The sequence below is a fragment of the Cyanistes caeruleus genome, chromosome 17 (assembly GCF_971803275.1).
Source record: "Cyanistes caeruleus chromosome 17, bCyaCae1.hap1.1, whole genome shotgun sequence".
Taxonomy (NCBI): Eukaryota; Metazoa; Chordata; class Aves; order Passeriformes; family Paridae; genus Cyanistes; species Cyanistes caeruleus.
In genome coordinates, this window is record NC_141717.1 from 6,355,797 (window position 1) to 6,368,258 (window position 12,462).

The 12,462-nt window shown below is 37.6% G+C and overlaps 1 protein-coding gene across 4 annotated transcripts in view; it reads right to left on the reverse strand.

The window, feature by feature from the left end:
- The window catches only part of GRIN2A (glutamate ionotropic receptor NMDA type subunit 2A), a 156,201-nt gene that overhangs the window by 61,977 nt on the left and 81,762 nt on the right, over positions 1-12,462 (reverse strand). For all 4 annotated transcript variants that reach the window (XM_086853968.1, XM_086853967.1, XM_086853966.1 and 1 more), the window contains one exon: positions 2,779-3,371. In XM_086853968.1, the coding sequence (XP_086710094.1) occupies positions 2,779-3,371 (593 nt within the window). The remainder of the gene's footprint in view (positions 1-2,778; positions 3,372-12,462) is intronic.

Genomic DNA, 12,462 nt, shown 5'->3' on the forward strand with positions numbered 1-12,462 from the left:
AAAAGCATCTTAGAATTGCAGTGATGGGGAAAGATAAATTGTGTGCTTCAAAACAAATATATTTTCAAACCCTTTTAATACTCAAGAGGAGGAGCTTTTACTTCATGGCTTTTTTTACATAGAATTTCTTCACAAACAGAGATAAAATTGCTACCTAGATATGGGAAGTCACACATAAAGCATTACTAACTTCCATTTACAAGCAAATTAGCTTTTATAGCATAGCCTCAGAGTACCATCCTGGGTTTAAAGCTGAATTAGACTGTCATTATAATAGATGGAGCCTAAAAATCCTGGGGTTTTTGTCTATTTTGAGCTTTGTTTTGTTCAGGCATCCCCTTACACAGCCTCTTCCCTGACTCCCACTGAGTTCTCTGCTTCTGAGCTTGCAGCAGTGTTCTCTTGTCCAACCCTGCTTCTCCAGCACTGATTCCCAGATGGAGAGGGGAACAGAGCACAGCAAATCCCAGGTCCATAAGGTATTTACAGTTACTTCAGCCCTTTCCATTGGGAACATGCCACAAAATCCTTTCTTCAGGTTAGTTTCTTAATACAGCACACAACACATTTACCTTGTAGTTGACAATATGAAACTGCATTATCTGGGACCAGAAACTGTGAAGATTCCACTTCACGACAAAACCCCAATTTAGACACTGATTTGTCATGTAAAGTAGGAAAGTACAATTTAGTGATGAGGATGAGAAAGTACAATGAATTTATATAATTCACCTTGGCATGGAGAGGCTGCTCAGCTCCCCAGTATTATTTAATACTGGTAAAGTTTGTATACACTTGCCTTGATAGCAGATTATATGTGACAAGAATAATTTGGGGGAATTATTACATAAGAAAAACTATTTAAAATTTATTCATTTTAGTATAATTCTGATATTTCCAAATTAAAAACAGCCTGCTTCTGATTCTTGTGGTGTTGGAGAAGCTCAAAGAATCTCCAATACAGAAAAGGTATTTTTACTTCATAACTCAGTGTTTTACATCGGGAAGTGACTTTTTTAAGCACAGTGCACTACAGCTTCTCCTATTAATAATTACTAGGTGCATCATGCACTGCATGCTGCAGAATCTCCTGGTGAAGTCTAATCTCACTGCCCTAGCACTCACAAGTCCTGTTCTTGTACTCATGCAGGTTTAATGAGAAAATAAAGATTGTTTAAAGAAATACAGCTTATGCTGAGTGTTGAATACTTAATCCAAGTCTACACTAGTGTATTAGCCAAACAACAGGGTAGGAGCCTTTTTCAAAACAGGTCCAAGTGCCCCTTCCAAGAGCATTTTAAATCCCACACTTATAAGAGAAGTTTCACAGAAACTGGAGTTCAATTATTAATAGTGGGCTGCTTTATTTGTAGGTCAGGTCCTACTGTTAAAGCACAGAATTTGTTTTACAGGATGCTTCCACTGCTCCCTGGCACTGCCAGCACATGCAGAGAGGAGCAGCAGGGGTGGGGCAGTCCCCCCAGCAGTGCCTCCCACTGCTCTGCCCTGACCCCAGGGCCACACCACAGCTTTCCCAGAGCCCTGAGACTCACAGAGCCACTCCCAGGGGCAAATGAGGAAAAGAACTGTGGGTTTTCTGCAATGCCACTAGGGAATTTGTAGTTTTAGAAGCAGAGGCTCAAAAATAGGAAAGGGAGCACAAAAAGCCTGCAAGTGTCATACTAAAGGCAAGTTCTCTATAAGGAAATGTTAAAATTCATTTACTTGGATGCATCTGGCTTTTAAGAAAGCTTCTGAAGAAAGCTGTGTGCAAAGATGTTGTTTTCATGGAAAACAACTGTTCCAGGACATCGTGTGGTAATCAACTCCTAATCTAAATATGCACATACATCTCAAGATTAAAACTGTTCTAAAATCTCCTTTCTGAAATCAGCACCAACTTTCCTTCCTGTGCCAATTCTATCCTGCTTTTCTGCAGAAAGTGCTTCATCTGCAATATTTGGTCAGAACAAACGTCATAAATACTGCTTAGTAGCTTCCATATTGTCAAGAGCTATTAAAAAATATGCAAGATACCCTACTTCCTCTCACAGACCAGATAAAGAAATATATTACCCTGCAACATTTTGGATCGAAGTAATCAGGAGTATCATGTCTGAAAGGGATAATTAAAAGGAAATAATAATAACAAAAGAATCCTGATTTAAACCTTGGCAGTTCCCATCTGGCAAACTGTTTAGAGAAAACATCTATATCAGCTCGGATTAATGCCGATTAAGTTTTACAGTTATTCTATTAGAGGTGACAAAAATATACCCTTACAAGTAAAGGGGACAGATTTCAGCTCTTATGTGATAAAAGCTGCCTTACTAATCTAATACTTCTATAATTTCCAGGGACAGCACTTTAATGCTTCATATTGCTTGTCTTCTAAAATATTACCAGGTTCCTGCTGATGCAAGTGATACAGGCATGGACTCCAGAGCATTTTGGCAATTTTACCTCATAGTTAAAGTACACAACAGCCCAATTTTGTTAACTCAGCTTCATACCCTCTAAGACCAATTTCTGTCATCTTCTCCCCTAGATTGAGAGCAATGTTTATTCTCCATAGCACACATCATCTCCAGGAGCACAGCTAGCAGTGCAGCACATCCTCTTGCACATCCTCCAGGAACATCTGAAAACCACTGCTTAAAATGGGCTCAACGGGATTAGCAAAAAACAATATTCTCCCACAAGAAACATACAGTGGCAATAGAAGAGAAAACTGCCAAGGCCACACAGGTTAAAATAACCCAAAGCAATCATTCTTACTTGTGCAAGGTTTGAGAAGGCCGGTCGTTTTTCTCCAGTTGTCCATAGCAGCTCGTCCTGGCCTCAGGAATGAAGGAATACTTTTCCAGCATGGCTGATGCAGCAGTGGCAATAACCCCAAGGCCATCCCGAACCCGAGCTTCTAAACTGTAGTCCCACTCATCATAAGCTGCTGAAATGAGTCCTGAAGGAAACTCCTTGGGAGTGATTTCTGTGTTACCGCTAACCAGGCTGGGAACTATCCAAAAGAAATCGTAGCCAGTGAGGCCCAGGGACCGAGCCTCATCCAGGATGTAGACAGCTTCATCCTTGGAACAATACAGCAGGATGACTGATGAATGGATTTTCTTCAGCTGAATTTGGGTCTTGGCATCTCCAAAGGCAGTATCGAGTATGATGATGTTCTGCATGTCCCAGCCCACAAAACTGTTCTCCACAGTGGTCTTAATGACATTGATGAAATCTCGATATCCAGGGAAAGTGGTGGTCACCAGAGAGAACACGTGCCAGTCGTAATCCTGCATGATCTTCAGCATGATAATGGCTTCTTGCTGGATGGAAGCCCCAAACTGGAAGAACGTGGACATGACATCCTAGAATACCAAACACAGCAAAAGATTAGTAACTTGGTACAGCTCCAAAGGAAACAGAATCTCTCATTCTTCTGCCTCCTGTTCTACTGGAGCTGCCAAACTTCCATTGCATTCCAGTAACTTTCTGTGGTTTATCATGTTCACATCATAAGTAAGCAACACGGATCATAGGTGCTTACAGCTAAATCAAAATATTTGCCAAAAAGTAACAAACTGATATTTACATAGGAAATTTCCAAGTGCTGGATCACTTGAAGACAACAAATCAGTAGCTACTGAGGAAGCTCCCTGGGGACAGCCACCCACAGTCAAACAATTCTCCAGCAGAAAGTTTAATATTCCTGTAAACATATGAAAGCAACCCAACAAACTCAGACCAATTTGTAGTTACAATGGAAATAAAGTGCAATGCACGTGCTGTATACGTGCTGGAGGAGCTCTGTACTCCAGACATAATATCTGAGGGGGACTCCATTTCCAAGGTTCACAAGACTTGGTGGAAGCTACTCTGCAGAAGTAGATTTTCTGTCCCCAGTTCACTGCTGTTGCTGCTCCATTCGGAGCACACAGGCCATTGTTGCCTGATAGAGAATTAACAGGATGGGACTCTGAGGACAACAAGCAATTTGTCAGTGTCCTCATTAAAGGACTTAAATAACTTCAAACAATGGCCCCAGAGTCGGGAATTGCTCTGTAATGTCGCCCAACATAGATTTGTTTCTAATATTTGTCTTATGATTTACAGAATTCATAATATTTTATACAGCATGAGGGCAGGTGCTGCTTATTTTAACATCATCACAAATGGGCAGCACAATTAATTTTGTTGGCACTAAATTTCCAAATGCTTTCAGTGATCTATTTTTACTAAGTTTCTGTAAGATCTAAATGTATCTTTTAAGCTTACATTCTGCATTTACATACAGTAATTCGAGTGTCAAAACTATACATGGGAAGCTGGATAATTCTTTATTTTTATTTTACTTCAGTATTTATTCTTGACCAGTAGAGGCAAATTATTTGCATAACTTATTTGCATCATTTTCAGACACAGAAAGCATGAATTCCTGGTGAAACAAAAGCTTATGATTTAAAAATAAGATGTGAATCATTCAAGATTTCTTATGCAGTCTTCTGGAGGAAGACACATACAGTGCTTTTAATTTAAAGAGTTTTATGATCATGGTCACAAAATGCTTATCCTATTTTACACTTGCAGAGAGCAGAAACAGATTAATTGATTTGGGTTTCATGGCAGGGTGGTGTTAAACACACAAATATTAGTGAGAATGATAGCTCAGCTCCACAAGCTCTGCAAATCTATTCCAGGAAAACAGTCTGTACTTTTTTTTAATAGAAGATGAGGAGTGCTATTACTTTCCAAGTGTTAAGAAGCTGACACCAGGATTTTATATAGCTTGACAGCAATAAAAGTCTTACAACTTGTGTCAGACCCTGAAGACTGATTTTGAAGGTATAAAATAGACACTGCTGGTGTAATGAAATCATCTGCCATGGCCTCTTTGGTACCTCAGTGATGACATTCTGAATGCCAGTGCCAGATTCAAAATGTTTTGGGTTATTTACAAATGTTATAAAATATGTTTTGGAGAAGAATTGAATAAGGAATATTTGATTACTGAAGTCTTTTAGGAGCTGTTTCCTGGTGACCTGCACTAGATAATACTTAAAAACCAGCAAACAAAATTTTCATATGAGGATTCTCACAGCTAAAGGAACCCAGCACACAGAAAAGCTGCTCAGAGTCAGCATTGAATTATTTAATTACTGATTTACTACTACAAAGTAAAGTAAATATCTAGAGACAGTGCCATGAATCCAACTTTGCTGCAGCTCCTAACTGAGCATAAAATTATTGTAATGCAAAGCCAATCACTTCAGTTTTTTTCTCCAACTCTTATCTTGGTTTCCATTTATGATTATGCTAAATTACAGTAAAAAGTAAAATAATTTACAGTGGATTAAATAGATTATATCCATCATATCCTTTCACTCTTTCCCATTTCTATATCTGTTTTTTAGCAACAGAATAATTCTTTCAAACAATATGTACACCTTGGTCCTTTGTGCATCACAAAGAACTTCTCCAATGAGGCAACTGAAGTATTTCAGGGAAAAAAAAAAAATCACATGGACATTTTCAAGTGTAACTTTCCTGACTATAGAAAGTAAAAGACTAAAAATACAGATTTTTAACCTAAAGCAGTCCTAGGCATCTTCCCTGGCAATTAAGATCAATCTTGAGCACAATGCTCTGTGTCACCATTGTAGCAGGCTGACAACAAAAGAGAATCCTTTTCTTTCATAAATATTATGTTAGAAAAATAGTTTATTAAAGAAGTTTTAGACATTTTCGTAAAGGTCACACCCATATTACAGGAACCCATTTCCTAGAATTGTGAATGCAATCACCATCAGGCAATCATGATCAATTTGAGATTAAAATGCTGAAAAAACCTGTAATTGTACAGTGAGAAGAAGTTTGGGTTCAGGAAAAATGGAGACACAAACATCACAAGTGAGATTCTCATCTGAAGAAATTCCATGTAACTGCACTGACTTCACTGGATGCTCTTATAGAGCTGAAGATCTCACTGTGTATTTACAATGCATTTGAAACAGATGGAAGATTACAAGGAAATTGCAGCCTTAGGAAGTTCAGCAGATACCTAAATGACTATAAGGAGAATATTCAAGGACATATCCATTAAACTGGAGGGGGAAGAAGGGTGACATTTAATGAAGAAATAGCAAATAAATAAATGAAACTGTAACAGATTCAACTACTGTATTCTCAAACATCTGCAGAGCTTTTCATTTTGGGGGGTTTTAAGCTTCACACTCTTTTCCAAAAGCATTATTATTCCTCTGATTTATACAGACTTAAATTCCATATGTGTAACAAAATACTAAGTTCCAATTTTTTATATTCAAATGCAAACTAGAGTGATGTTTGTAAAAAACCAAAATTATTCAGTTATTTCCATTTAACTGTCATCTTGTCATGTATTGAGATATCCATCTAAATCACTGCTGAAGTAAAAATACAGATGTAATATCAGAGGTGCTTTGAATCTACACCAGAAATATTTTTTTTCATTCCTCAATGTCCACAACTATTGAGATTACTAGTGGTAGTTGCAAGGAAGGAGTACAATTTATCCAGAGGAAGAAAAATTTTACAGAGGAATTTCTCAGATGAATCTCAAAGCATGACAATCCCAAAATTTTACACCTAGTATGAATAAAAATGTAGTTGGAAGAAGTAGTTTTCTTTTCCAACTTCTTAGCTAGATTCCACCACATCCATGTGAGCAGAAAACAGCAATGAAAAGAGAAGGTAAAGAGCAAATGAAAACTTTTTGTTTCTTTCTGTCTTGCACATGACTGTACAGTTTAGAGCAAAACATCTCCCCATATGTTTCACACCAGAAGGAAGCAATCCTTCCATTTGCTTCTTGCTTTACGTTATTCCTGAGTTTCATCTGTGACAAAGTTCTGTCATTGCAGGAGAAGGGCAATTCAACATTCCCACGCTCGTGCACAGAGCAGCCCAGCTCTCCCTGCTGCTGCCTTTTATAGATTAATATATTAGAGTAAGTTGTTTTTAATTAGTGTACCGAGTCTATAAATCTGTCACTGCTGTCAGAATTGCACATTTCACTTCCCAATTCCAGCAAATTACAGGAATATTTCTCTGGAAACCTCATCATCAGCTATTTTCATGACATTTTCGTTTCCCAGCTCTGGCTTTTCCACAAGCTCAGCAGGTGCCACTCCCAGCTCCTGGAACAGCTGAGGTAAGCCCTGGTGGCACCTTGTGCCTGCCTGCAGGAGTTGGTCAGCTGAGAAAAGAAATATTTGTTATCTAAACTAGTGTAGCTTTTGTTAAATGAAAATTAAACTCTAAACCAGAACAAAACTGAGGTCAACACAGGACCAAATCAATTTTCCACTCTGCAGACATAGAGAGGGACAGGCACTTTGCTGGTAAGACAATATTATGACAGGAAGGAGAAACCAGTATGAAAGAGAGTTTAAAAAGCAATCCAGAGGATGATTTTATTCAAATAGCAACAAGGTTATCATGACAGGACTACAAGTAGGACTTTAAAGTTATCTTAATTGCTTTGTTCTTACTCTCTTTCACAGAGATCAGTGAAAATAATTTTTCTCTGATTTTACACCATTGTAAATCAGACATTCAATTCTCATAAAGATTTATGGCGTGTGGTGCCAGGTCTCCATACACAGTGCAAGCTGTTCCCTGTTTAATGAAATATGGTAGTTATTTGTAATTTTTATAAAGACTGGAAAAAAATGAAAGCCAGAGTGAAATTATTTGAGCTGATATAAAAAAAAAGGCATCCTGCAGGGTGTCACCTTGGTACCATTACTCAAAGTGGTGCATTGATTCCCTGGTAAACATGAAGTGAATTGCATTTCCCTGCCATGAATATCCAGCCCCCAGCCACAAAGGGTTTTCCTTTGTGGAAGGGCACAGACCCATGCCAAACTTTGAATAAATGCAAGCACTGAAGTGGAAGAGCTGAAAGGGAAACCTTTCCTCCAAGACACCCTGCATATTTTTGAATTCTTAAGTTATTACATTCCGCCTCTATTCATTAAGAGACAGAACACACAATTCCCAACACAAACAGCTCACTGAGGTGCCCAGGGAGAAAACTCCTCCATTATCACCATGGGAGCAATTTGAGGGAGATTATACAAAAATTTGTACTTTCATACAAAGCACAGCAACTTGTGAGGGTGGAAATAATTTACTCATTCTTACAAAAAGCAGAAAATACTTGCTTCCCAAGGACCTGTCACTGCTCTGGCCTCACACATGGTGAAACCAGAGCCAGAAAAAGGGTGGAAGTTTTCTTACTCTGTAATTAAACTTATGCAAATGCACAGCCAAAAAATGTATAAAGGTCAACTAAAAGGACAAACTGAGACCTTACTTTTTATTTTAAAAGTTTCCTCTAGGAGAGGAACACTGAAGTTGGAAAAGGGCAGTAGAAGCAAGGGAGTACATTATGACTTTCCAGCACCTGACATGTCCCCTTTTATTATTTTACGGAATAAATATCAGAGAAACATGATTTCAAAAGGTTAGCACTGGCTTAATCAAGCATGTTCTTTCCCATTTCCAGAGGGAGTCTGCAGGAATTCATTTCTCAAAGACTTCTGTATTTTTAGGTCATGGAGTCAACTTAAGAATTTTTCTAAATAACAGGTTTTGTGGGTTTTTTTCCTTTTTAATATATCCATTTAATGTTATATTAGCTATTTGGCTTATCTAGGCCTGTTACAAGAGCTGAAGTTTTTTCACTAATTTTTGTGGGGTTTTTTGGTTTGGCTTGGTTTGATTTTTTTTTTTGGTTTTGGGTTGTTTTTTTTTGTATAGAATAGCAAATAAACAAAGAGAAAGGAATGAGAACGGGTTTCTAGAGATCATTGCCAAGTCACCTGGGTTTGATCCTTTACATTTTCAAATAGTGTCATGTCTAATGAAAGTAACTCAATATGTGATTACAGTGAAATAACCTAATTATGGAAGATGACTAGTTCTGCACAGAGTTCATGAGCCATTCCTGGGCTGGAGCTCACTCACCACCTGGTATTTCAACACATCTGGGTTTCCTTTCACAGATTGTTCAGACACTGAAAATTGTGGTAGCTCAGTGTGAGCTCCTGATCAACCAGGACAGGTGAAAAATGCTTTCAAAGGCTGAAATGAGCCAACAAGCCTGTGACCAGGAAGTAGAATCCTGAGAAGATTCACATGGATCAGCAGGGATTTTGGGGTGGTCATTTGATGGAAAGTTTATTAACAAGATGCTCCTTTCTAGATGTGACATTTGTTTCCACAGTTACAGAAATGTTTTACACCAGGAATATTTCAATGAGGAAGGGCAATATGGAGCTGCTTTGCTATTTGGATAAGTAACAGCTATTGTGCAGCTTTTGGGGTCAAAAAGAATCCCAATGTAAGGAGTGCTGATGCCTCAAAGAATAAAAGGGGAATAAAAAGTATTTTCAAAAAAAATCTATTTGTTCTGTACATTCAAATATTTATTGAATATAAGTCATTGACTGTATAACATACACTGGGTCATGTGGTTCCATACATCAGTGTAATCAGCATTATCCTTAAGTACTTTACCTTTATGGGATTTGTGTGCAAGTTTCATTTCCTGTCAGCATTTCTCCCAGAAAATAAATATTGAAAAATGTGTTTGACTTAATATATTGGGTAGCAAGAAGGACAGATTATAGCTGAGTATCATCTCCCTTATGCCCCTTGCCATGACTGCAGATAAAGGCTTTGCCACTTTTAAATTTAGATTTTGTTCATGGTTTGTATAAGCAGTGTCCTGCTTTATTCATGTAATTAGTCATCACTAAACTGATGTAAGTAAATAGCCTCTTGAAGAGCCCAAGACCTCATTTTCCATAGGAAAATGACTTTAAATGAGCCACAGAGCACATCTCTCACCTCAAGGAACACCTGAGTTCACATGGAGAGCTCTTGAGTCTGTCCTTTCAGTGAAGCCTTTTCAAGCAGTTGTCATGAATGATGGGAGAGCAATCAGGAGAACTAAGGACTTTCCAAAGACAGGAAAAGCAATTGCTGTGAAGTTACTCCAGTAATACTGGTGAAAGTAACTGGTTTTCTGCTGTGTGGGAACATTCATCTGCCAACAATTCATCTGAGACACCAAAACAAACTTTTGGTGACAGCATTAGGAAAAAAAATGGGGTCCTGTTCCAGCTCTCCCCATGGCAACATGAGAAAGTTTAGAACACAGTGACAGTGATTTGTTCTGTACAGGTTACCTGCTTGGCTGAGAAAAAGAAACAATGAAATGAGTCAACCCAACCCCAAACCACCATTTTACTGCAAAACTATCAAAATGCACTTGTTGGAAGGTAGAAAGCCTAGGTGCCTTTTCAGAAACAAAAAGCATTTTTCAGCCTCATAAAAGGCTATTCACCAGGTATCAGGAATAAAAACCATTAAGAGAGCATTAGTGAGCTTGTGAATTAGCCCAGTGAAAGGCTCACACTCAGGAAATTCAGCAGGGATACACACAGGCATTTTAAGAAAGCAAAAGTCGATGTAACTTTCCTCTCCTGATACTGATAGTTCCTTGTAACTAACATAATTCATCTCTTGAAATAAAATACCATAAACACATAGGATATATGAAGGATACCAACCAAAGAAGCCAGCCAGATCTCTGGAAAATAAATATAAATCTTTGTATATAAACTGTCCATTCCCACTATCTCTCATATTTCACTGGGGCTTTATTTACCAATGTTCCCCTTGTTTCATATCAGTATTGAGACACTCTGCTGTTTACTACCAAATCAACATACTGGGCTATGGGCAATACCTCACCTTCCTCCAGTTGCACTCTGTGGCTGTGGAGAATTATCTATCAAATCAATTAGTTCATTCACTTTGGACCACATCTGCTCCCACAAGGCCATCACAGCTGAGCTTCTCTTGATTCATGGGCATTTTGGGGAACTTCAACAGATATAAAAGCAAAACATTTAGGTTACAGTGAGTTATATTATTTTTTGGTGCAGAGAGCCAGGTAGGATTATATATCTTGAAAGCAATCCTGCTAATAATGGCTATGCTTCCTGAAATTAACCCTGTACATGGGGTTTAACCGGTTTCAAAATGAATCCCAGATAGCCAGATAGGTTTTGGTACAGTCAGATGGATCTCAAACAAAAAGAAAGATTCTAAAATTTCCAAGCAATTCCAAAGAGAAAGAAGTGAAAAAACAACACTTTATCTTTCTCTTTAAATAAAAAGTGAAGCCTGCTGATTCATATTTTTTAGATTTTCAGTAAATAAAAGTTTATTGTAATAGTTAAGACTTACTTTACTGCCCCAAAGGATTATGTCATAAGTCTTTAATAAGCACAGTGGTCACATTTTTTTCTGATTAACAGCTTTTTACAGCACCAGCCTAATTCATTTTCTTTTCAGAATCAGTCACCCATATTGACTTTGCTCTACCACAGCCATAAGTTTAAATATGCACACAAGTTACAGTGAGCTATCCACAGAATATGCTAGAATCCAATTTACTTGACATCTTCTTGGGTATCCACTAAATTAAAATATCCACTGGTAATATTTTAGCTAAGTAAAATTTGATGTGTTTATATTACTATTGCTGTGCAATCAAAAAGTATAAGTTGTCTGAACAGCTTATGGAAACTTTCTAGAATCAATGCTATGCAATAATTCCTCTCTAGAAACAAATTTTCATTCCAGGTATTTAGTATGCAACACACTAAGCGTTTTGCATAATTGCATGACTTTATAGTGTCATTTTTATATGTATTGTATACCCCAACACATAGCAAAGTTTGCTGAGAACAAGGATTTAGGGGGGATAAGTATAATTCTCTGTTCAAATCTCTTATCTAGTACATGTACTGCACAAGAAAATCCTGCAATATCAAACCACTTACAGCTCACACGTCAACAAAATTTACAAAAATTTACAGCTTTTGCCATTAGGAGCTTTTAAAATAATACCATCCAATCTTATTAATCCTGTAAACAGAGAACTTTACATATGCACAATAACAAGTGTACTATGGCCAAGAATTCAGCACTAAATCCAAAATCAGTAACAATTTAATCCTTCCAACAATTTAACAGCAGCTGAATTAAACCAAATAGGCTGTTTACTTATAGTATGTATTGCACATGTACATAAATGTCATATACTATATAGAAAGATAAGCATAACTGAATAGCAGTGAAAATGCCTGAAGACATCATCTCCTTATCTTGAAAACATTTGGCCTCAACTGAATGCTAACACACTTCTCACTTGTGTTGAGGATGAGAAGCCAGAAAACCATTAACTAAGTCATTTCCATACATCTCCACTTAACAAGTAAAAACGAAGGTAACAAACAACCTCCTCCTCCACCCCCTTTCACCAAATGGTGAGTATAAAACATTAGGCAAATAAAAGAAATATAAAGCACATTTAATTTTCTACTGTGTGCTTGTAACTAT